Genomic DNA, 21,466 nt, shown 5'->3' with positions numbered 1-21,466 from the left:
AGAGTTCGACTCCCCCACGCAGCCGTGAGGTTCACTGGGTGACCTTCCTCCAGTCACCATCTCTCAGCCTAACCTACCTCACAGTGTTGTTGTGAGGATGAAAACCATGTACGCACACCACCTTAGGACAAGGTGTAACGTCATCATTGAAAGTATCAAGTCCTGGTCCAAGGATGTGGGTCTCCTCTTCTCTGAAAGAACAGCTCTGCTTCTCAAGATTGTGGGAGATTTGAGTGATAGAACTGGGAGACTGCCTTTATTTTAAAAAGCACAAAACCATACAGCAATATGTAGTCTTTACAATATGCATGGGAGGAATTTAGATCTAACTGGCTGCAAACATGCACACTCACATCCATAGTGTTTCACGCCTGATGACCTACTGCGTTCCTATATATTCTCTTGTTTATATATGAATATATAGCCATTTGAAGGCGTAGTACATTATAAGAAAGTGGCTCATCTGCCTTCTTCAATTTCCAGGGAACACAGTTTATTGGAAGCCAATATTTTAGCCGGGGGTGCCGGTTTATCGTTAGTTAAAAGCAGAAATTTGGTGTATTTGTGCACGAGCTTGACGTGCCCTAAGTTTTTCTAGTATGCAGGCAGAGCGGGCCCAGCGATTCCAGCTAGGCTCTCCTCCCAAATATTGTAAAAAAACAAAAATAAATCCGGCCTTTTCTCAGTAGCGAGGCGCAGCAGTGAGTAAGACACTGCAAAGCAGCACAAGTAAGAGACTGTAAATCTGCAGATGCGCACAAATCATTAGCATTATTATTATTATCGTTTGCTTTTTCAGGGTTCAAAGGGCTTTCCAATTCTCATCTCCCCTTTGTCGCAGACGGATTTTATTTCGGAGGAGTGGGTGGGGGGAGGAGGGAGTGGCGTGAAGTGAATGGATTTGTAGCTACAGATGTCTGCGCCGAAGATTTTCTTTCGTTCCTTTAAAAAAAAAAAGATGAGTCCCTCCGCAAACCAGTAAAGTTTGCCATTAAAATTGACACCAGGGGATGTCCGTAGAAGCCATGTCCATCTGGGATTGGCTAGCCCGCCGGAAGTAGCTCGGCGGACGCATTTTCTAACAGATAAGTCCATTGCTCGAGACCTTTTCCCTTAAACATTCTCTCTCTCTCGCACACGCACACACACACACACAGTGGCTCGGTATATTCCATCATTTTTTTTCCGCCAAGCTCCTGCCTGGAGGGTGTTATCTTCGCAACTTTCCTGTAAACCCGCACACCCTATAGGATAATAGGTGGGTTTCAGAACCCTATATATACACTCTCCTTGCCAAAGCCTCACACTGCAATTTGGGTTGGCTTGAGGCGAGGAGGGGTCAGTGGACAGTGGTTCTATGGGGGAAGAGGCATGAACAGCCACCAGTCCGGACTGCGGTTCCTTCCACCTCCTTCTCACCATCCAGGTTGGAGAGGTCACCATCCCCACCATGAGTTCCTCCCTCCGAAGATCAGCTCGTCTTGCTTGTACGCTTCGAGGAGAAAAGACCAGGAATCCTCTTGCTTGGAATTTGAGGCCGAGAAATTTCCCCCGACCCCTCTCCAGCCAGAAGTTCCTGCTCTCCCCGGGCTAGGGATGAAAGAACCGTCCTTCTCCGTCCGCCAAGGCGGTCCTCCGCAGCCAGCCTTCGCGGCCAATTCCCTTCCACAGCCGTCTTTGGGCATCTTTCCTCCGCCGTCACCTTGCGAAGAATTAACTTCCGCCGCCGCCGCCGCCGCCGCCAACGGGACTCTACACCGCGGGAGTCCTTCACCTTCTCCTCCTGCCTTCGTGGACAAAAGAGAGTACGAGGTGTCTATCCTATTGAAACCTAACTATGGACCAGGGGAGAGCAAAGGAGAAGCAGGGGAGGAAGCGGAGGAGAAAATTTTATTGCAGAAAGCTTCGTCTTTAGATCTATCTAAAAGAGACAAAACTTCACCAGGTGGGTCAACTGGGCTGAGGTTGGTGGGGAGGAGAAAGCAGAGGGCTATTATTTGGGAGAGGGAAGCATGACAAAATCTTGGAAAGTGTTGTCCTAAGCAAATATAATAATAATAATAATAATAATAATAATAATAATAATAAATGCAGTACTTAAAAAATATTCCATGCCTCGATCCTATTAGAATCAGAATCATTAAATTTAAAAGAAAGAGAAGGATGTATGGGGCGGGAGGGAAAATGAAAGGAAACGAATGCGCTGGGGAAAATGTTTTCCAGGTTCGAGTTAAATCCCATCGGATTGTAACAAGTGGTTGGAGGGAGGAGGTGGCGTTGTGCACCTGGACCTCAACGTTAGGGAGTTAAAAATTCACACATAGGTCAACTGCATCCCAAAAAGTTGGGGCGTGATTACGCTGATGATAGGAGTGAGATGAGATTAAGAATTAATTGCGGGAACTTTAAAGAACTGGGGAGCGGGGGTGGAGAGAAGGGTCACCCCAGTCAGCTGCGACAGAAAAGAACAGCAACCGAATTCATGGTGGCACCCCAAGTTTGATTTAAAAACCCAGCGCCGGGTTGCAGGATATGCTTTTAAAAACGACAACAACATATCTGTATTGCTAATGAGCGAATCACAAAGGCGCTAGCGCGGAAGGCGGGGTGGGGTGGGGAGTTCTCCTGCGCAAGCTCAGCCCTAATGCCTTGGAGCAATCCGGTTAGGAGCATGGTAGTTTTGCACTTGTTGGGGGGTATGGAGCACCTGTGGGTCTTTACGCGTCTGTGCCTCCCCAAACAGTCCCTTTCCACTCATGTTGCTCTTTTCAAATCGCCACATTGCTCCTAACATTAAAGGAAAATTGTGGAGCTGAGATTTCTTTCTCTCCCCTCGCTATAAGGGAACAGTCTCTCAGGGAGAAGAAAGGCACGAACACTAAAATACGTTTCGAAATTAATAAAGGAAAGGTACGGCACGTCAACCCAGCACACCTCATATTCTTAAAGTAGCAGAACTATAATGACAAAAACCGGAATGATTCTGAAATATTAAAGAAGGGGGGGGCGAATAAGCTGTCACTTAATAAGTTGCTTTCCTACCCGTGGCTGAGGTCAAATGGGAAACCAAGCGACCAAGGGAAAGGCATTGATCCTACCCAAGCTCAAGTGAAGGGCGACCTTCCCGTGGAGGGGCGCAGCGATCGCCCAAGGCCCAAGTGTACGCCGGACGTCGGAATGGAGCCGTTCAACATCAAAGAGAATTCCTAATTGGTGCACGCGCGATTGAGAGGGAGACATTTCTCCCGCTCCTGGGCGCCATTAAATGGAATTTTCCTGCACAAGTAGAGCCAATAAGAAAGCGTTAACTTGGAATTGCATTTGGGACGTACTATCTCTTTCCTTGCAAGGGGTGTGCGTGTTTATATATAGAGAGGGGCTGTGTTTTGAAATAGTGGGAATGCAAAGCATTTCCTCTTTAAAAAAAAAAAACATCTTTCCTTCCTTTTATCTATATAAACCTTACAGACCCAGTTTACTAAGGGCTTTCCATATAAATAATTGGTTGCTAAAGATTTACGTGCCTAATTTATTCCTATTATCTCCTGCCCTATCCGTTGACATGCAAATACGTCTCTTAGCCTTAAATCCACAGGGATATTGCAACGGAACAGGCCAGCCCATTGCTTATTTTTGCCTGGGAACCCCCGATTCTTAGCGTATTGGACAGGATCTATTTTTTTACTTTTTTACAGCAAGGCCCTATGCCCATGATCTCTAAAATAAGTCTCACTGAGTTCAATGGCAGTAACTCCTAAGTAAGCGTGTATAGGATTGCAGTCTAATTCAGGTCCAGCTTGCTTCTCCAGTCGGAAGTTCCACAGGCAGAAGAAATAGGGGATTGAGAAGGGGGGAATTGTGAATTAAAGCGGATGAATAAGATCCCTTTAGCTTCGGAGAAAAAGAGGCGAGGCACACGCTCTCTAGGAAAGAGTTGAGCTGCAATCCTATTCACACTCAACTTAGAAATAAGCATCACTGGATTTAGGGGGCGATTTGTCTGTTTTTAATCAGAATAAAAATGCCTTGAATCGGTCTGCACCAAACCTTTCCTTCTTGGCTCCATAAAGCCAGAGACTGCAGGCAAAGAGAAAGAACGTGAGATAGGAGCAGGCAGGATAGAAGACGGAGGGTTATTCTAGGGCGAGGGGAAGAAACAAAATTGCATCATACCTACGGTCCGTTTGCTTTGGTTTAGATTTCTCTTTCCGCTCCTTCGCTTAGGCCCTTTCTTCCAGCGGGGTCTGCTTTCCCCACGCTCTCTTTCTCCCGTAAACATGACCAAAGAAATAAAGAGAAGTGATGGGGAAAGAGCAAGATAGATTGTGAGCGACTGAAAAGCAACAGCTACCACATCTGAGAATATAAGCTGAAAACCTAGAGGACTCGCCTGCCGAAGTTAGACACCTGTGAGTTCAGGGAATTACCTCGAGGGCAATTTAAGCTCCAGGCTTAATTCTCCTCTGGAAATCTCTCTCTCTCTCTCTCTTTTAATGCTTAACTTTTTGGCCGGATCGTGCTCTTGCATTTTGTTTAAAAGGAAAACTTCATTTGAAAAGCCTTTCAAGTGACTGAAATGACCCGCGTTTTACAAAACCTCCTGCGCTAGAGGCTGTCGTTAATGACGCCAACAACCTTTGATCTTGACTGAATCCAAGAATACCCCCCCTCAACTTACTCCCCATGAATAGAAATGTGTAGGTTTGCTGTTCATTACTAATGTACATCACCCAGGTTTGTGTGTCAGCTAAGAGGAATCGTAATGTGTTCCCCGACCTCGAATCTGCAGGAATTAAACTTGTTCGTTTCTTATAATCTGTCTTCCCTTGTGGGCATTAGGCTCTCCAAACGAAGATCTTTACTCACCGGTATTATTGCGAACATTAACAAACCTGAAATAACCTTAGAATGCGCTGCGGTTCTGCTCCGCTGGCGAAAAACAAAACAAAAAAACCCTCGGAAAATAAGTCCTCTGGAGACCTAAACAGACTGGAAATAAGTTCTTCCGTTAAGGCTCCTCGAAGCTATTTGTGACTCAGCCATCCTTTCTTTTCCTTAAAAAAAAAAATCCAATTTAGAAAAGTTTAAAATGCGCCCGTACATATGGAGAGCTCATTGGCTTCGTCCAACGAGTCTCTAGAAAACGTTTTGCCAATTTATGGCAAATGGAGGGGGGTGGGACATTCAAAGAAGCGATCTTGCTTATTCTCTACCTGCTGTTAAATGACGTTTCTTTTTTAAAGATAAGGTTTTGCCCTTAACCATTTTGCTCAAGAAAAAATCCAAACAGCCCCACTCGTGCTAATTAAAGAAAGGCTTAATTGCTCGAATCACTAACTCCGAAGCATATGCGAAAACCAATTTAAGAGGGTAGCTTTAAAAAACAAAACAAAACCCCAAGAGACGCAGCACCGCCGTGAACTTTGGTTGAAGTATAATTTCCTCTGCTTTAAAGGGCTGGTCTTTGCAAAACCTTGACACGTGTTGAATGAAATGTTTTCGTGGATCGATCGGCTAAAAGTTCTGTTTTGAGCATTTATAGCAGCTGACGGGAAAGCATTATTCCCGTTCGAAGAGGAGTATAGTTTATGATCTAGTGTCTAATGACTCCTATAAGCAGGAGTAATAACAGGCTTCAACGTTTGCATAGTTGTAATCTAACTCAATCATGCTCTTTAAAATAAATAAATAAATAACTGCATGTTTAAAATACCTTAACTTTAAATGACCTTTGGATTAGAGTTCTTAATCTTTTCAGAACTGATACCCACATTTGGCCCAAGCAAGTATTTGGAGGCCGCCTTCTTTCTTTCTTTATTTTTAATTATGTTAACCGCGTATTTCTTTTGTGGTAATGGTGTTGTTCAAACCCAGTTTAGTAGGTCAAGCTGGGACGCAGCAGTCGCGACCCGCCAACTGAAGACCGGTTGTACTATGAAAATCTAATCCTATGAATATTTTCCCAATAGTAAGAGTTCAGTTGGATTTACCTGAACAAACATATTATGGGACTGCAACTTTCAGGCGTGATCCAGGCAAAAAAAGAAGCACTTCTGACATCCTTGGTCCTCAGTGGAAGACTTCGATTTCTTTATTTGAGATCAGAATGGTTCTTCAAAGAGCTTGGATGCTCAAGATGCTCACATGGGCATCCGTGTGGCGGCTGAGTTTCCTAGCAATGCACAACCACAGCTTCCTGCCCTTGCATTCTTCTCTAAAATGCTACATTCGTCAGACTTTTCGGGAGGTAAAACTTAGCGTTGCCCTTAGTGAAGTACAACTCCAGGAACAGCCGTGGCGCATTATCAATCATCGATAAAACATTATGGTAACTCCCTTGTCTCCATCACGTCTTCCTGAGCAATGCTATCTATTTTCACAGTGCAATTCTATGCACGTGCACTCACCTGGGAGCCAGCCTCACTGAACTCAACAGGGCTTACTTGTAAGTAGGGTTCAGATTACCGATTTAGCCAAAATCCTAATCCTGCTTTATTTCTATTTGGGCACCTGATCCCAACCTAAAAAATACATTTACTTTAAAATGGATGTCAGCTGAAATACTTCATTCCAAGTGAGGTGTATGTTCAGGGGGGTTTACATAGAATTGCAGCCTCACAGTCCTGCGCATCTTTACTCAGAGGTCAGGCTGCCTTGCAATGGGTCTTTCTTCCATGTAATCGGGCATAGAATTTGAGCCCGCCAGTGCATTCCTATGCGCAGAAGTCAGCTCGGTTTCGGCGGTGGACCGGGGGTGGCGGCTCTGGAGTAACAATGGGGCGAAGGAAGAGTATACATTCCCGTTAATAAATGGAACCGAACTACAAACTTGCTTAGTTTAAATTTAATGTCTGCCTTGCCATATCTTGTGGCTGGTCGCTGCTGGCGACAGTGTGCCAAATTAGGTCTGAACCAGAAAAACAGTTATTGTACTCTGAATACGCTGATTTCTCAGAGGCTGCTTTTGAAAAGAGCAATTCAGTATTTTTCCTCTTCGTTTTTTATTAGGGAGCTGAATTAGCCTTGCAGTTGATTGTGACAAACAATTTTTGAAAGAGATTTCTATTGTCCCAGGTCACGCTCCCAAAATATGTTCTTGTTCCCCGCCTCTTTCTCACTCGCGTTTAATTTTGAACCGCATTTTGTTCTCCTGCACGATCTAGGGAGGTCAACAGGAATTTTGTAAGTGAAAAAAAAAACCCTCTCCCAATTCAGCTCGAAAGAAGCACAAGAAAAAGCTCTAAGTATAAAAACAGGGAGCTTAGATAAAAATGTCTAGGTTGCAATCTCATACATACTTAATACTGTATTATTTTTTTTACCTCCGTGAGTCTTATTTCTGAGTCGACAGGTATAAGATTGCGCTTTCACACCCCGATCCTAGGCACGTGAAATAAAACCCAGCATCCACACACATCCCCACACACGTCAGTGGTTTGATCCATCCACTCACCCTCCTCTGGTTTTTAAAACAATATTCGTAGCACTGTTTCAAATACCTTATACTGTACAGTAATAAAAAGATGGGGCAATCCCTGTTTTACTACCAATATAGTACAGTACAGTACTACTTTTTCATGCGTAAAGAACATTCCCTTTCCTTTTCTGCCCCCTTAAAATAGTTTAAATTCTTATATCCAGTTCATGCGACTGACGGGGATGAAATGATAGAGCAACGTATAACTGTACCACGTCTCTGTAAAAAAAATTAATCCATTTTAATTCTTTAAAAACCCAGATACAGTATGTATTTGACGAAACAGCTCCGCCTAGAGGCCACCTTAAGGGTTAACCAGGACTCTGGCTTTACAGACAATCGGAAGAAACAACTGGTCGAAGGCTAGAGGTCAGCCTCCTGAATTAACATCTCAGTTATCATTAGGACACGTATGTCAGTATGACATCAAATGATAAGTGGGCAGCGATTATAAACTCGTTGGCTTCCCGGAGACTTACTCGTTTGTTAAATGGCTTCAGTTTGCAAGCCTCGAATATAGTCAGAGAAAAAGGAAATTGAGCTGGAGGTGGCGATGATACTAAGGAAACACTCATTCATTTTTATGCATCTCGCTGCTATGGGTGTTACAATTGTACTCTCCACCTCCTCCTCCAAAATTATGCTTTATTTCCTTGTTAAGCAATACGCCCACCTAATTTTTTTTAATGTTCTGCAGTGGGGTGTATTTTTAAAAAACAAAGTATAGTGCATTAACTCTGCTATAATTACCCGCTGAAATCTTCTCTGAAATGGAAGTCGTACAGTAATTTTATTTAACTTTAAAACCTATAAATACCACCTATTTGCAGCATATCCCACCCTTCCAGCTAAGGAGCAGAGGCAATCTTAAAGGACCCACATCACATACACAAAACCAGCATCTTTTTTCTTGCTGTATATTGCCGCCTAAACACACTGCTTTATCGGTGCAAGCCTAAAGTCCTGTTCAGTTCAACAGAGCTCACACACAGGTTAACAAATACAGGATCACAGCCTTCATAATATGGTCAGGAAGCAAGCAACTGCTTATAAAGGTATTACCTTTCAACAAAAGGTCAGGTGTAATCAATTAATCAATATTTTTTAAAGCACACAGGGGGGGGGGGAATCCTCCCAAGTACATATGTAAATATTCATTTTCAGCTTGTAATATGTAGTTCCGTAGATTTCCATAGGTTATACCTGAGAAGTTATGCTTTAAGTACTGTAAGTTCATTTTCTCATGAGTAGATGTCACTGAATGAGTGGGGCTTGTGGCAACCTTGACATCTTGGGGCTTAGCTGTAGTATGAGATCATTTCTGACTGTGTGTTAAAGTACCACCCATCCTCATTTATTCAAAAGCTGTGGTTACATTTTAGGAAGAATAGTGCTAGGTTTGAGGGCCTGCAGATCATGCTCTTTGACCCTGAAGCCCTTCCCCTTAATTACAGATATGTAGGTCATTGTTATAAGATGGCAAGGTGTGACCCCTTTCTCTCTTAATACTTCTTGAAAAATCCCAGAATAACCCATGTCTATAACTTAGCTCTGGCTCCCTCCAAGACTGCCTAAAGTATGTGGCAGCACTGCTTAGGGATGTTTCTAATGATGGATGTTTTTATTATGTTTTTAGATATATTGTAAGCCAACCAAAGTGGCTGGGGAAACCCAGCCAGATGGGTGGGGTATTATTATTATTATTATTATTATTATTATTATTAATAATAATAATAATAGGATACCTCTGAAGTCACTCGTATTAGACTTAAGAAAGCTCTCCAGCCCAAACCCTCTTAGAGTATCAAAGTTCTTTAGAGTTTAGACAAGGAAGTAAAAATGGTTCTATATAATGTGTGAAATCAAAGTTCCATATTATGTTGTTATCCTGCTATAGTGCCAGCTTTGTTTCTAATGTCATTTTATGGACTGGTTTCATTGCTCCCTTTTTAGTAAGTTGATATGCAGTCCACTCTTCGTACAAACAACAGCTGTCAAATGCTAAACACCATTGCATGGAAACTATTCAAATAATTATATCAATGTTTAATTGTATTTTAAAGACTGAGTCTCGTCAGGGGGAAAGGTGAGGTATAAATAAATAAAATAATAGTAACAGGAATCGTAATAAACACAGTCCCATACTGTGAAGTATGAATTAATGAAATCAAAGTATGATATATTGTTGGATGTCAAATGCTGACATTGCATATTAAATATTCAGTGACTAACACCAAATCAGAATTCTCACAAAATCATTTCTAGGTGGAATTAAGAGGGAGGTCAAGTTCAGCTGTTGTGGCTCTAGGGGTCAAATCCTCATGCACAGGAGAATTTTTTTCAACAAAACTTAGAATGCTGGCAGTGTTGGACTAGTGTTGCTGAGTTGGGCTTCCTTGCATGCAAACAACAACAGTTATTAGCAATAGCTTTAACAACTCTGGTTCATGGGAGGCTTATCCCTCCAGTAGTGGGAGGGTATAATAGGAATTTAAACAAAACATTCTGTACTTGTCATAGTGTTGACTCCCAGAAGTGGGTAGGATTGAGAGCCTGCCAGGGGCATAATTACTGATTATTGCAGTAGCAGTTTCCTATTCTGAAAACCAGTGTGAGGCAGTGGTAAGAGAGTCGGACTAAGACTTAGGCCAGACAGCACCTGCAGCATTTGAACCAGGGTGATGATAGAGAGAAACAATTACTGCAGTTTAGTGGCGAAACTGCTGGCTAAGCCAGCTTCAGGAACCCAGCTTCAGATCCCTAGTAGACGGCTTGGACCAGTCACTATGTCTCAAACTAATCTACCTCACAGGGTTGCTATGAGGATAAAATGGGAGGCAGGAAAGGTTTGTAGGCAGCACTGAACTCTTCAGAGGAAAGGCACCATGTAAAAGAAATAAATAGTAATCACCCTATTTTTATCCATTAAGTGGTGGTGCTGACCTTTAAAGCCCTAAACGGCCTTGGTCCAGTATATCTGAAGGAGCGTCTCCACCCCCATCGTTCTACCCAGACACTGAGGTCCAGCTCCGAGGGCCTTCTGGCGGTTCCTTCACTGAGAGAAGCCAAGTTACAGGGAACCAGGCAGAGGGCCTTCTCAGTAGTTGCCCCCGCGCTGTGGAACGTCCTCCCACCAGATGTCAAAGAGAACAACAACTACCAGACTTTTAGACAACATCTGAAGGCAGCCCTGTTTAGAGAAGCTTTTAATGTTTGATGTACTACAGTATTTTAATATTTTTTTGGAAGCCGGCCAGAGTGGCTGGGGAAGCCCAGCCAGATGGGCAGGGTATAAATAAATTATTATTATTATTATTATTATTATTATTATTATTATTATTATTATTTATTACTACTACTACTATAGCATTTCTAAAACATTCCTCTGAAACAGTGTACAAAAACACTAACAACAACAAAAAAGGCACCTGTGTTCATGCTGCCAATACCATTTGCTCAGTTTGCCACTATAATAGGAAGCACTGTTTCCTTACATGAATTCACAAGTAAGATCTGCAACAAAATGTTGTTGTCTGCTCCTGTTCACTTTTCCAGCCAGCCATACCTTTTTCCATGATACTTCATTGCACCTCTCCGGTTTTCTGTTTTGTTCTGCCCAATGGTTGGTCACCATTCTGGGGCTACTGAGCATGCACAGTCTTCATTGGTCTGATTTGACCATTCCCTTTTAGGTTTCTTTCCCCCTAGCAATTATTTTCTGCATCTGCAAAACCCCAAGCCTCCTGACACTCATGTCTGAACATCAGAAATAGAGGGGAATTATATAAGAGGTGGTATAAAACTCACTAGCAGCAAAACGCATGCTGATACCATTTCCCTGTAGGATATAGGCAGACGTCCCCATACCTCAAAAAAATGCTCTTGACTTTGTCTACATTTCCAGGTGTAACAAGAGTAAATGAGTTAATGTATGTGTTCGGCTGCACCTGATACTTTATAGTACTAATCCTTGATTGCTCCTACATACACAGCCGAATATCTCAATTGTAATTGGGCATCATTGTCTTTTGATTCAGTGATCGCCCCGGGTTGCTGCAGGTGCAAAACTAGACCGCCTCTCCTTTCTGGAGTTCAGAGGCTGTTTATGTGACACTCTTTTCTATAGGGAATGAGTGAGATCATGGATGGGAAATGTCCTGGCTTCAGTTGTGTTTTTGAGAAACCATGCTTTCTACATTATATATATATATATATATATATATATATATATATATATATATAATCATATTACCCTCCCTTTCTGTGACAAGTAGCAGCCAAGCTAGCTAACAAGTTCAAATGAAAACAATATAAAACAACAACGAGCATATGAAAAGGAATTGGAATATGAGCAGCTAGCTTGAAAAACAAAGCAACAAAAAGCATCAGCAGAATGCCATCTGCTACATAGTACTCACTTGCCCTGTCTTCCTAAAGACAACTGAAATAGTGAAATTTGCTGGAATCGATGGAGCCAGGTGCGTCTTAAAAACCTACATTAGAGGCTCCACAGCACACTTACCTATTTCAGAATAACAAAATTAGAATCTGGTGGTTCAAATTAAATTTGTGACCAAAGATGAGTGTGTTTTTGACAGGCACAGATATATCCCTGACTACCGCTTTTATAGTAGTACAGTGGTACCTCAGGTTAAGTACTTAATTTGTTCCGGAGGTCTGTACTTAACCTGAAACTGTTCTTAACCTGAAGCACCACTTTAGCTAATGGGGCCTCCTGCTGCTGCTGCTCCACCGCCGGAGCCCGATTTCTGTTCTCATCCTGAAGCAAAGTTCTTAACCTGAAGCACTATTTCTGGGTTAGCGGAGTCTGTAACCTGAAGCATATGTAACCTGAAGCATATGTAACCTGAGGTACCACTGTATGGTGTTCTTGAAAGAGTAGGACATGAATCAGGGCCTCTAAAAATTATGTGAGCCTTCAGGTAAGGTACATGAGACAATTCTTGGGGGGTTTTTCCTTCCATCTACTCAGGGAAATATCAAAAAGATTAAGATACGCACAGAACAAACAGAAAAATGAAGTTTGGCATTCTCAAAGCACAGCATATCATGATTACTTGCATACCGTAACAATGGGAATGTTTATAGCTCCTTTAAAAAAACTCAGGTCACGGAGCCTAGTTCTTAACATAAGCAAGCACTCAAGGAAATAGCATACAAAGGTGCAGGTGCTGGAAGTTCTCCATTCCCATAATAGGACAATCCATAAAGAATGTCAAGATTCAAAGAGAGCAAGAGTTGTCACATGTGATGAGTTAGAATATGAGCTGTAACTGGGCAAATTATGGTGGCAGGTACTGACATTCATTAAAGCATGGGTGGAGGACCTTTTCAGCCTGAGGGCTGCATTTGCTCCTAAGGAGCCTTCCAGAGGACACATACCAGTGGTGAGTAGGGCCAGATCCAAAGTAGGTTGGAGCAATGGGAACCTTTGTACATTAGGCTTCATTGCAGCCATGTAAAAGTCAGAGGTATACACTTCTCTCCACCCAAGCAAGCAAAGAAACATTATTTCAGTTCAAGGACACATTCCAGCCTGACAAAAGCACTCAAGAAGGATGCAGAGCAGGGTCACAGGGGAGTGTGACCTGGAGAGGTGGTGTGGCCTAGGAAGAGTCCAGGGGACCCAATGGAAGGTTGCATTTGTCCACTATAAATAATGGTTTGCATAATGTGACGTGTTCTCATATGGAGGTAAAGGTAAAGGGACCCCTGACCATTAGGTCCAGTCATGGCCAACTCTGGGGTTGCAGCGCTCATCTCGCTTTATTGGCCGAGGGAGCCGGCGTACAGCTTCCGGGTCATGTGGCCAGCATGACTAAGCCGCTTCTGGTGAACCAGAGCAGCGCACGAAAACGCCGTTTACCTTCCAGCTGGAGCGGTACCTATTTATCTACTTGCACTTTGTGCTTTCGAACTGCTAGGTTGGCAGGAGCTGGGACTCAGAAATGGGAGCTCACCCCGTCGCGGGGATTCGAACCGCCAACCTTCTGATTGGCAAGTCCTAGGCTCTGTGCTTTAACCCACAGCGCCACCCGCGTCCCCTCATATGGAGGTAGTTGAGTGTATATACCCATGCTTGGTATTGCTTGATAGATTGACTCAAATTTTAGGCAATTTCTAGTAGTTGTAATAGCCATCATGTATTTACATAGGAAGGGGATGTGGGTGGCATTGTGGGTTAAACCACAGAGCCTAGGGCTTGCCGATCAGAAGGTCGGCGGTTTGAATCCCCATGACGGGGTGAGCTCCCGTTGCTTGGTCTCTGCTCCTGCCAACCTTGCAGTTCAAAAGCACGTCAAAGTGCAAGTAGATAAATAAGTACCGCACCGGCGGGAAGGTAAACGGCATTTCCGTGCGCTGCTCTGGTTCGCCAGAAGCGGCTTAGTCATGCTGGCCACAGCTGTACGCCGGCTCCCTTGGCCAGTAAAGCAAGATGAGCGCCGCAACCCCAGAGTCAGTCACGACTGGACCTAATGGTCAGGGGTCCCTTTACCTTTACCTATTTACATAGGAACACAGGAAGCTGCCTTATTCAGAGTCAGACCCTTGGTTCATCTAACTCAGTACTGTCTATAATGGCTGGCAGAAGTTCTTCAGGATTTCAGACAAGGGATCTTTTTCAGCCCTAGCTGGATCTTCTGCATGCAAACAGATGCTCTACTACTGAGCTACAGTCATTTCTCAAATACACTTAATGAGTGCATACAGCAGACATTTGGGCACCTGTGGCTGACCACAAAATGCTGTCCCCCTCCGTTAGGGAAGAAGGGATGGGTGAAGATCTACAACAGGAACGGGAGGGGGGGATAAAGACCTAGCACCCCTGTGGATCCTGCCACTTCAGGTGGTCACCTTAGCTTGCCTCATGGGTGCACCAGTTCTGTTGGTGGGCAACCTTATTTCTTATGTGGGCTGCAATCTCTCAGGGGTAATATGTTGATGGGTAGGGCTGCATGTTGGCAATGGGGGGGGGGCAGAGCCAAAAGTGGACAAGGTCATCCCTTTACCCATTCCACTTGCTACTACCCCTTGTCTCTTCCACCTGCTGTGGGCTGTGGAGTGGAAGGACGTACCCTTCTTTCCAGAAGTCTGAACTGATAGCTTATAAAGGGCTTATGTTTCCCAGCAAGGTTTCCCAGCTCTGGTATACCCACACAGCCATGTGTATTTCAGAATTATATGATCATGATAAGCACATATTTTTATTTTTATTTTTGGATTCAGAATCCGCCACTCTGCATGCAATCTTTGTTTCCCAAAATTGCATTCAGAATTCGCTGTCTCTAGTCCATGATCAGACTGGCCTTGCTCCACTGACTCCCCCCACCCCCCATTTACTATACTGTTGCTTTTTATTCCTTCACCAATCAGTCCTACAGGGAGATATATAGTAAGGTCAATGGGCCTAGGGGCATTTCCAGATTACCTGTTTATTGAGGCTGATTTGTTTGCAGAGATATTCAATGACACTGGCTATTTAATGAGCATTCATATTTATTTGCTCGCAGAGAGATGAGATGATGTTGCAAAAACCAAATGTTTATCCCACACATTTCAGTGTGTTCACTTTCCTTATAGGAAAAATTCTGATGTTTTGTGAAGTGGGTTTGTTGTGCAAGCCGTCCCAGTCAATTGTAACTATACAACCTGAATTTGCTGGAATGTAATTGAATCCCACCTGAAATTAGTGACAGTCTTGCTGCGAAAATTTTAAGGTTGGCCAGCTAGCACTTGTGCAGACAACAAAAGCCCATTATTTAAGTGTTATATTTGCCCAGGCCTTATATCTCTTCTGTTTTCTATACCCTAGCCCCCTCCCCATAATTGTGATGTTTATATTAACATTTCAACATGGACATTCAGTGGGGGAACTGCATCATTTCCTTTGTTTACTATTTTGGCTCCAGGGATCTGTTATGCAATGGAATGGTGTTTAAAAGAGAGCACAATGATACAGGGTTGAAAGCTTCTCCACAGAAGACTCACAAGGACTGAGATGCAATAAATTACAACAATAAATATATAGTCTGTATCAGCATAGACATCTTTAACACAAGCCTCTAGTTAGCTTGTAATGAAAATGCTAATATTTTGAATAACTGACTGGTTGTGATCAATTAACAAGCTTGGGCCTTTGACAGAGCTCTCTTTTAGGTGAAAAGGTTTGTTTAATCTCCCACTAGAATTTAAATTAATGAAATATATTTTTTAAATCTTCTCTCTGTGAACACAGAGGCATCTATTGGAGTGTTACTAGTAGTTGTTCAGAGGCCTGCTGGGCAATCCCAAACCCATCTACTCAGATGTAAGTTCTACTTAGTTCAATGAACTTGCTTTCTGCTAAGTGTATTTAGAACAGCCAATTTTTAAAAATAGTGCAGGCTTGTTATAGACATTGCTTTATGCCAGGTGTGGACCTCCAGGTGTTACTGGACTACAAATTCCATCATCCCTAACTATTAGCCATGCTGGCTGGGGCTGATGGGAGCTACAGTCCAGCAACATCTGGCGGGCCACAGGTTAACTAACCCTATGCTTTCTTTAAAAGCATTATTTTGCCTTGGGGGCAAAAATCAAATGTTGTGAGGAGAAATTATTAATTTAAATTATTAATTCAATGACTATGCATCAAAAAAATTCAACCAATATTTCCTCCGCAGTATTTGGAAACCAGTCTTAATGTGGCTCCTCTATCCTAAGCATTCAATGGGGCTGCAATTCCAATTAATTTTAAAGGAACTCACTCCCAGTAAGTATACTGAGTTATTTCCCTATCTTCCTGTTAAATGTGTCATTTAAAACAAATGTGAGGGGGAGGGGGGAGTTCACACATGCATGTAGATGTGTAGATATCTCAACCCTTGATGAGAACTATTTAATGTAAGAACTGATTCCACTGAGAAGCTTTGTGTGGATGATAACCTGAGGTGACAGGAAATCTGTAATGCTTCTGATAAGCATGAATGTGAATTAGCTTTCTGTACCAAGTAATATCCCAGTCTAAAACCCCAGGGAAGCCAGTCCGACTCAGCATTCATGCCTTCCAAAATAACAGGGCTATAATCATGCTGCTAAACTTGATCCTGTAGCAAAATTGTATGTTTGATGTATTCTACAGGTATAAATATGTCTCTGGCTGCCACTCTTAGAATAGTGTTATTGAATTTGTCAACATAACTCAAAAGGTTCGATGCAGAAAGAATTACATCTATCATTTTACGTTAATATAGACTTATGCAAGCTTTTCAGTTTCACAGGACTCTTCCTCAGGCTGAAATGAAAGGTATCATAGGAGCACACACATGCACACCCACATTCCATGAGATATTTTTTTAGCCTGAGGCAGTAAAAAGGCACACAGTCCAGTTGGCATCATAAATAACCCAGATGATATTCAATGAGAAGTTCTTATGTGTAAAGGTGAGACCAGTGTGGTGTAGTGGTTAAGAGCGGTAGTCTCGTAATCTGGGGAACCAGGTTCGCGTCTCCGCTCCTCCACATGCAGCTGCTGGGTGACCTTGGGCCAGTCACACTTCTCTGAAGTCTCTCAGCCCCGCTCACCTCACAGAGTGTTTGTTGTGGGGGAGGAAGGGAAAGGAGAATGTTAGCCGCTTTGAGACTCCTTCCGGTAGTGATAAAGCGGGATATCAAATCCAAACTCTTCTTCTTCTACCATCGAGAAGAATGGGAGTTGTAAATGCTTTTGAAGGAACTTCCATGGGAACTTGAGCAAGAAAAAAATCTGACCCAATGGGGTAATTTACTGTGGCTTGGGTTTTCATACTCAGTAACCTTCTGCATTAATTAATAATACAAAACACTTATTTTACCCTGGACCTAAGTGCTGGAGCTAAAAAGATCTGGGTCTAGACAGGACTTGGATAGCTAGTGTTCTACTTTCCTGCTTTGGGTTCCATAATGGCAGAAAAGGGAGATTTAATGTTCTAAATAGATAAAGAGTAAATGGGAGAGACTATGATGTCCTCAGACTACAGAAATTCATATCATAGGTGGCAATGGCAGGGATTTAATGCATAATCACAATATAATTTGCCTTTGTTGGGACATCTAAGCATGAATCCTCATCCCTCTGACAGGGTATGTATGAGAGAGACCTGCACCTAGAATCCTTATTTAACCAAGACTCAGGGCTCAGTTCTGATGATTGCTTTCATTTCAAAAGGGAGGGGGGGTGAGTATGAATTAACAATAAAAGAAAAATTCCTCTGAGCAGGTGCAGAGTGCTTTCTCCCCCAGCAAGTGACCACCACCTCCCCTCGCAACCTCATGATTAAAGAGCAGGGCCTCCTATATCACAGTAGAACATCATTCAGATAGGGCAAGTTTAAATGCCAGCAACTGCCTGCCTCTCTCCTTCCCTGCTTTCCCTCCCAAAGAAATTCAAAGGGTGAGCATTTTGTGAGTTCACTGGGCTTTTTCCTGAGCAAGTCCCTTTAAGGGAAGAGGGCAGGATGGGGTTGTTTTTTAGTCGGTATTTCAAATGCAATCAACATTTTAACACTGCTAACCTTTTAAAAATACTTGTCAAGGAATTGTTCCTAGGAAGAAAAGGCTACAGAGGAGTACAGTGTTTAGGTTTTCAGAGACTTAAGCCCTATTGAATTAAATGGGGTTTACTCCCAGGTAAGTGAGGTTAGGATAGCAGCCTAAAAAAATAGAGCAAAGGCAGAATCCAAGTTGTTCTTACCATGGGCGCAGCCAGAATTTTTGTTAGGGGGGGGGGCATGCCTTTTGTTGGGGTGGGAAGAACCTCAGTTAGCTATGTATTTTTATTGATTTTTTTAGTGAAGGGGGAGCTGCCCCTCCCCTTTGCTACGCCCACGGTTCTTACTCGGATCCCCTTCGTTTCACTGGGACTTGTGCAGGTGAACTGTCCTCTGAGTTGTGTTCCGATTGTGTAGTTTGTTGTGGTTCGAACTGTATTACATGCGCGCTCTAGAAAGGAACCCTATTCCCCCCACCACCAGCCGTTTCTTAAACTGCCAAATCCACACTCTGTCTGAACTCTATATAAAAACACTTTTCGCTGACTCCCTCTCCCTCCCCTTTTAACTTTAGGACCCGAAAATAGCGTGCTGTTTTTCAAAGTCAACGGCATTTTTAGTGTCTCCCCCTGGTGCGTTTGCCCTCCGCTTTGTAAAGTCCTGCAGGACAGATCCGTTTTAACACACCACGCACAGGAAAGAATTTGAATAGTAGTTTTCGGGAAATGGTGGGGTGTTGTGTTTTTTTGTTTTGTTTTTTAATTTGGCTTTTGAATAGAGTCCTTTTGTGGCGTTTGTTCCTTAGCAACGCTTTCCTATTAAGGCGGGAGAGAGCGAGTAAGTCAGCGCCCGCGCCTATGTGAGGCCCAACAAAATGGCCGCTCTGAGGGCTTTTCCTGGAAGCCTCGTTAGCCTTTGACACACACACACACACAGGAATGAACTAGAACTGCTTGGTGAATTAGGTAGTTTCACGTTGTTGGGAATTCGTTTTTAACACACAAGAACATAAAACTACCTGATTTACTCCAGTTTATTCGCCTCGACTTATTATTTTTATTATTATTATTTCGCTTGCTGGCTCTGTGTGTTGGGGCGGGGGAGATAATTCTGACGGTTTCCGGTGACAGCCGTTCTAGGCCTACAAAGCGCCGCGCCAATTGTCCAGGCGGGACGGGGAGGCCGCAAGAGAGGCCTAGGGCCGGATTTACGGCGCAGCGGAAGGCCGCGCGGCAAATCTTGGAAGCAAACAAGGCCGCTGCGAAGCTCCACCCCCGGCCTCGCTCTAGATTTACGCCAGATGAAGTTGCAAAGCATTTTGCTGTGGTTTGTGAGTGCGCACCAGGGCCTGTTAATTAAAAATGTCTCTCGCACGGCAGTGAATTCGCGGGAGAGAGAGAGGCTAAAAAGGAAGTCTCTGGCAATTTCCAGCTCAGCAGCAGTCAAGCAGAAGCGCGGAGGACCTAGAAACTTGTGCGTCGATGCGCTGAGAGAGGAAGGCGAATCAATCTAGCGGGAAGTTCTCCTGCGCATAGCAGCCAACTCCTACGAGCCGAGGGGACCCCCAATAAAATATTTGAGCTCCCCCCCAAAAAAAGTTGATGGGCATTGCCAATAAAATAGTGTGCACCATGTCATGCGATCGATTATGCTGGTTTACCTGCCCCCCCAAATATTCTACTCAAATTGGCACCCCTGCTCCTGCGCAAGCCTCGTTGAAGTGAATGGGAGCTCATCATTTCTCCAAGGCGGGGCTTGCGCAGGAGAACGTCCCTCTTGCTCCGGGGAGGAGGAGGAGACCATGCTTTTAATCAAGGGCTCTCAGGTTGAAACCGGATTGAGGGCATAGGTGATTGCAAACTTTTTTTAGGCTCCCTTCTTTTGGTTTTCATAATCTGGGGCATGGAAAAAAATAATCTTCTGCACATCTGGGATTATGATTAAAACCAAAGCAATCTCGCTTCCCCCACCCCGCCTCCCTCCTGCTTCCTTATTTCCCACACCGGAGAACATTTCCAAGTTCCTCATTGCCCTCCACTTGCCGCCACACAACTCAGATCTCCCCCCCCCCCCCGCCGTCCTCTTTCTCGGTAACTAAGATAACCGTACATTGGAAACACCCAATTGGCAAAGATCTGCAATCTGTGTGTCTGTCTCGTTCACAGAGATCCCCACCATAAAGACAGGAAGAGGGCTTAAAGGGCTTGCTCCTTTATTGTGGCAGGATCTTTGGCAGGCAATACAGTCCATTTCCTCGTACGCCGGAAGTGCTCCTTTCAAGTATTCCAGTCATTCCCCTCAACTTTATGGGAGTCTTTTGTTAGCTCAGTTTTATCAAGGGACCTCCCACCCCCCACCCCGTGGGTAAAATCTCTCGGGAAGATCTCCTGCGCAAGCACGGCACTACAGCACTCTTTTGCCCGGCTGCCTTCATTTCAGTGAAGTTTGATAAAGGACGATTTCCCGGCGGGATACATAGATTGATCCTTCTGCTTGTCTGCTTTTTTACCTTTTGTCGGCCAGGAAGGGCTGACCTAGAAAAGCTCCCATCTACACTAAATGAGCAATGTACAAGGCTACTTCAGGTTTCCCCTTTGCTGCTCCTCAGTAAATTACCCCCCCTACTCTGGACCCCGTTTCGGTGGAACTTACTTCTGAGTAAGTATATATGATGCTTCAGATGTCAGCCTTACTACTTCTTCCTTCTCCCACCGTACGCAGAGCTTTGGGGCAGCCCAACATCACTACTTAATATTCCTATTATTTTACAAATGATAAAATTTATCTGGACTTTGCCACACTTTGCTTCTTAAAAGGAGAAAATTGAATTTCGAACCATTTGTATGGAAGCACGGGGGGGTTGTTTCGTTTTTAGGGAATAGGAAGGTCTCCTGCCTAAGACCGCCGCTACTTCCACAAAAAAAAGTAAAGAGAAGGGCACAAGGGCACATTTGTACATGTTTCGTTCACCGCAGTCAAGCTTGTGTAGGAGAATTTCCCGAGTGGATTTCGATTTTAGTGTTAGCATGCAACCAAAACGAACGTTTTCGTACCTAGGCCATTGTGTGTGTGTGTGTGTGTGTGTGTGTGTATATATATATATATATATATATATATATATATATATATATATATATATATATATGGTTTTGAAAGTCGACTTTGATGAACATTTAAAGAGAACAACCATCAAACGTGAAGTCTTGTTCTTTAATTTTACGGCAATGATATGATATAAACCTTTAACGCTTTTACATCTGTAGTAATCTGCTGCAACCTTAAGTCTTAAAATATTTAAAAGAATAAGAATAATAAACACCCAGAGTTGCAGACTGAAGGCACCAGTTGAATAAGAAACCCCGACTCCTCCGCATGGAAAAATATCTGCAGTCCTCACCCACCCAATATCACATAAAATCAGCCAGCCTCTCATACAAACAGTTTTGGGCTGCCAGAAATG

The 21,466-nt window shown here is 43.5% G+C and overlaps 1 protein-coding gene and 1 long non-coding RNA gene across 4 annotated transcripts in view; one reads left to right on the top strand and one right to left on the bottom strand.

Annotated features, from left to right (window-relative positions):
* The first annotated feature begins 234 nt into the window (after positions 1 to 234).
* Positions 235 to 21,466, top strand: part of HOXB9 (homeobox B9) — a 37,845-nt gene continuing 16,613 nt past the window's right edge. Inside the window, exon 1 of one of the 2 annotated variants that reach the window (XM_083709842.1) lies at positions 235 to 1,945. In XM_083709842.1, the coding sequence (XP_083565968.1) occupies positions 1,372 to 1,945 (574 nt within the window). In that variant the 5' untranslated portion in view covers positions 235 to 1,371. The remainder of the gene's footprint in view (positions 1,946 to 21,466) is intronic. The other variant, XM_083709840.1, reaches the window with a different exon arrangement.
* Positions 1,659 to 8,400, bottom strand: LOC310830306. 2 transcript variants are annotated; one of them, XR_014557566.1, is made up of 4 exons: positions 6,602 to 8,400; positions 4,174 to 5,054; positions 3,043 to 3,276; positions 1,659 to 1,787 (listed from the first exon to the last, which is right to left on the bottom strand). It is a non-coding gene; the product is annotated as an uncharacterized lncRNA (long non-coding RNA). The 2 variants fall into 2 exon arrangements; XR_014557567.1 differs by lacking the exon at positions 6,602 to 8,400 and having other exon boundaries at positions 4,174 to 6,595.

This window comes from Podarcis gaigeae (assembly GCF_964106915.1).
Source record: "Podarcis gaigeae genome assembly, chromosome: 13".
Lineage (NCBI taxonomy): Eukaryota > Metazoa > Chordata > Lepidosauria > Squamata > Lacertidae > Podarcis > Podarcis gaigeae.
Note: the sequence above shows the minus strand (reverse complement) of the source record. Positions and strands in the feature narration are given on the sequence as shown.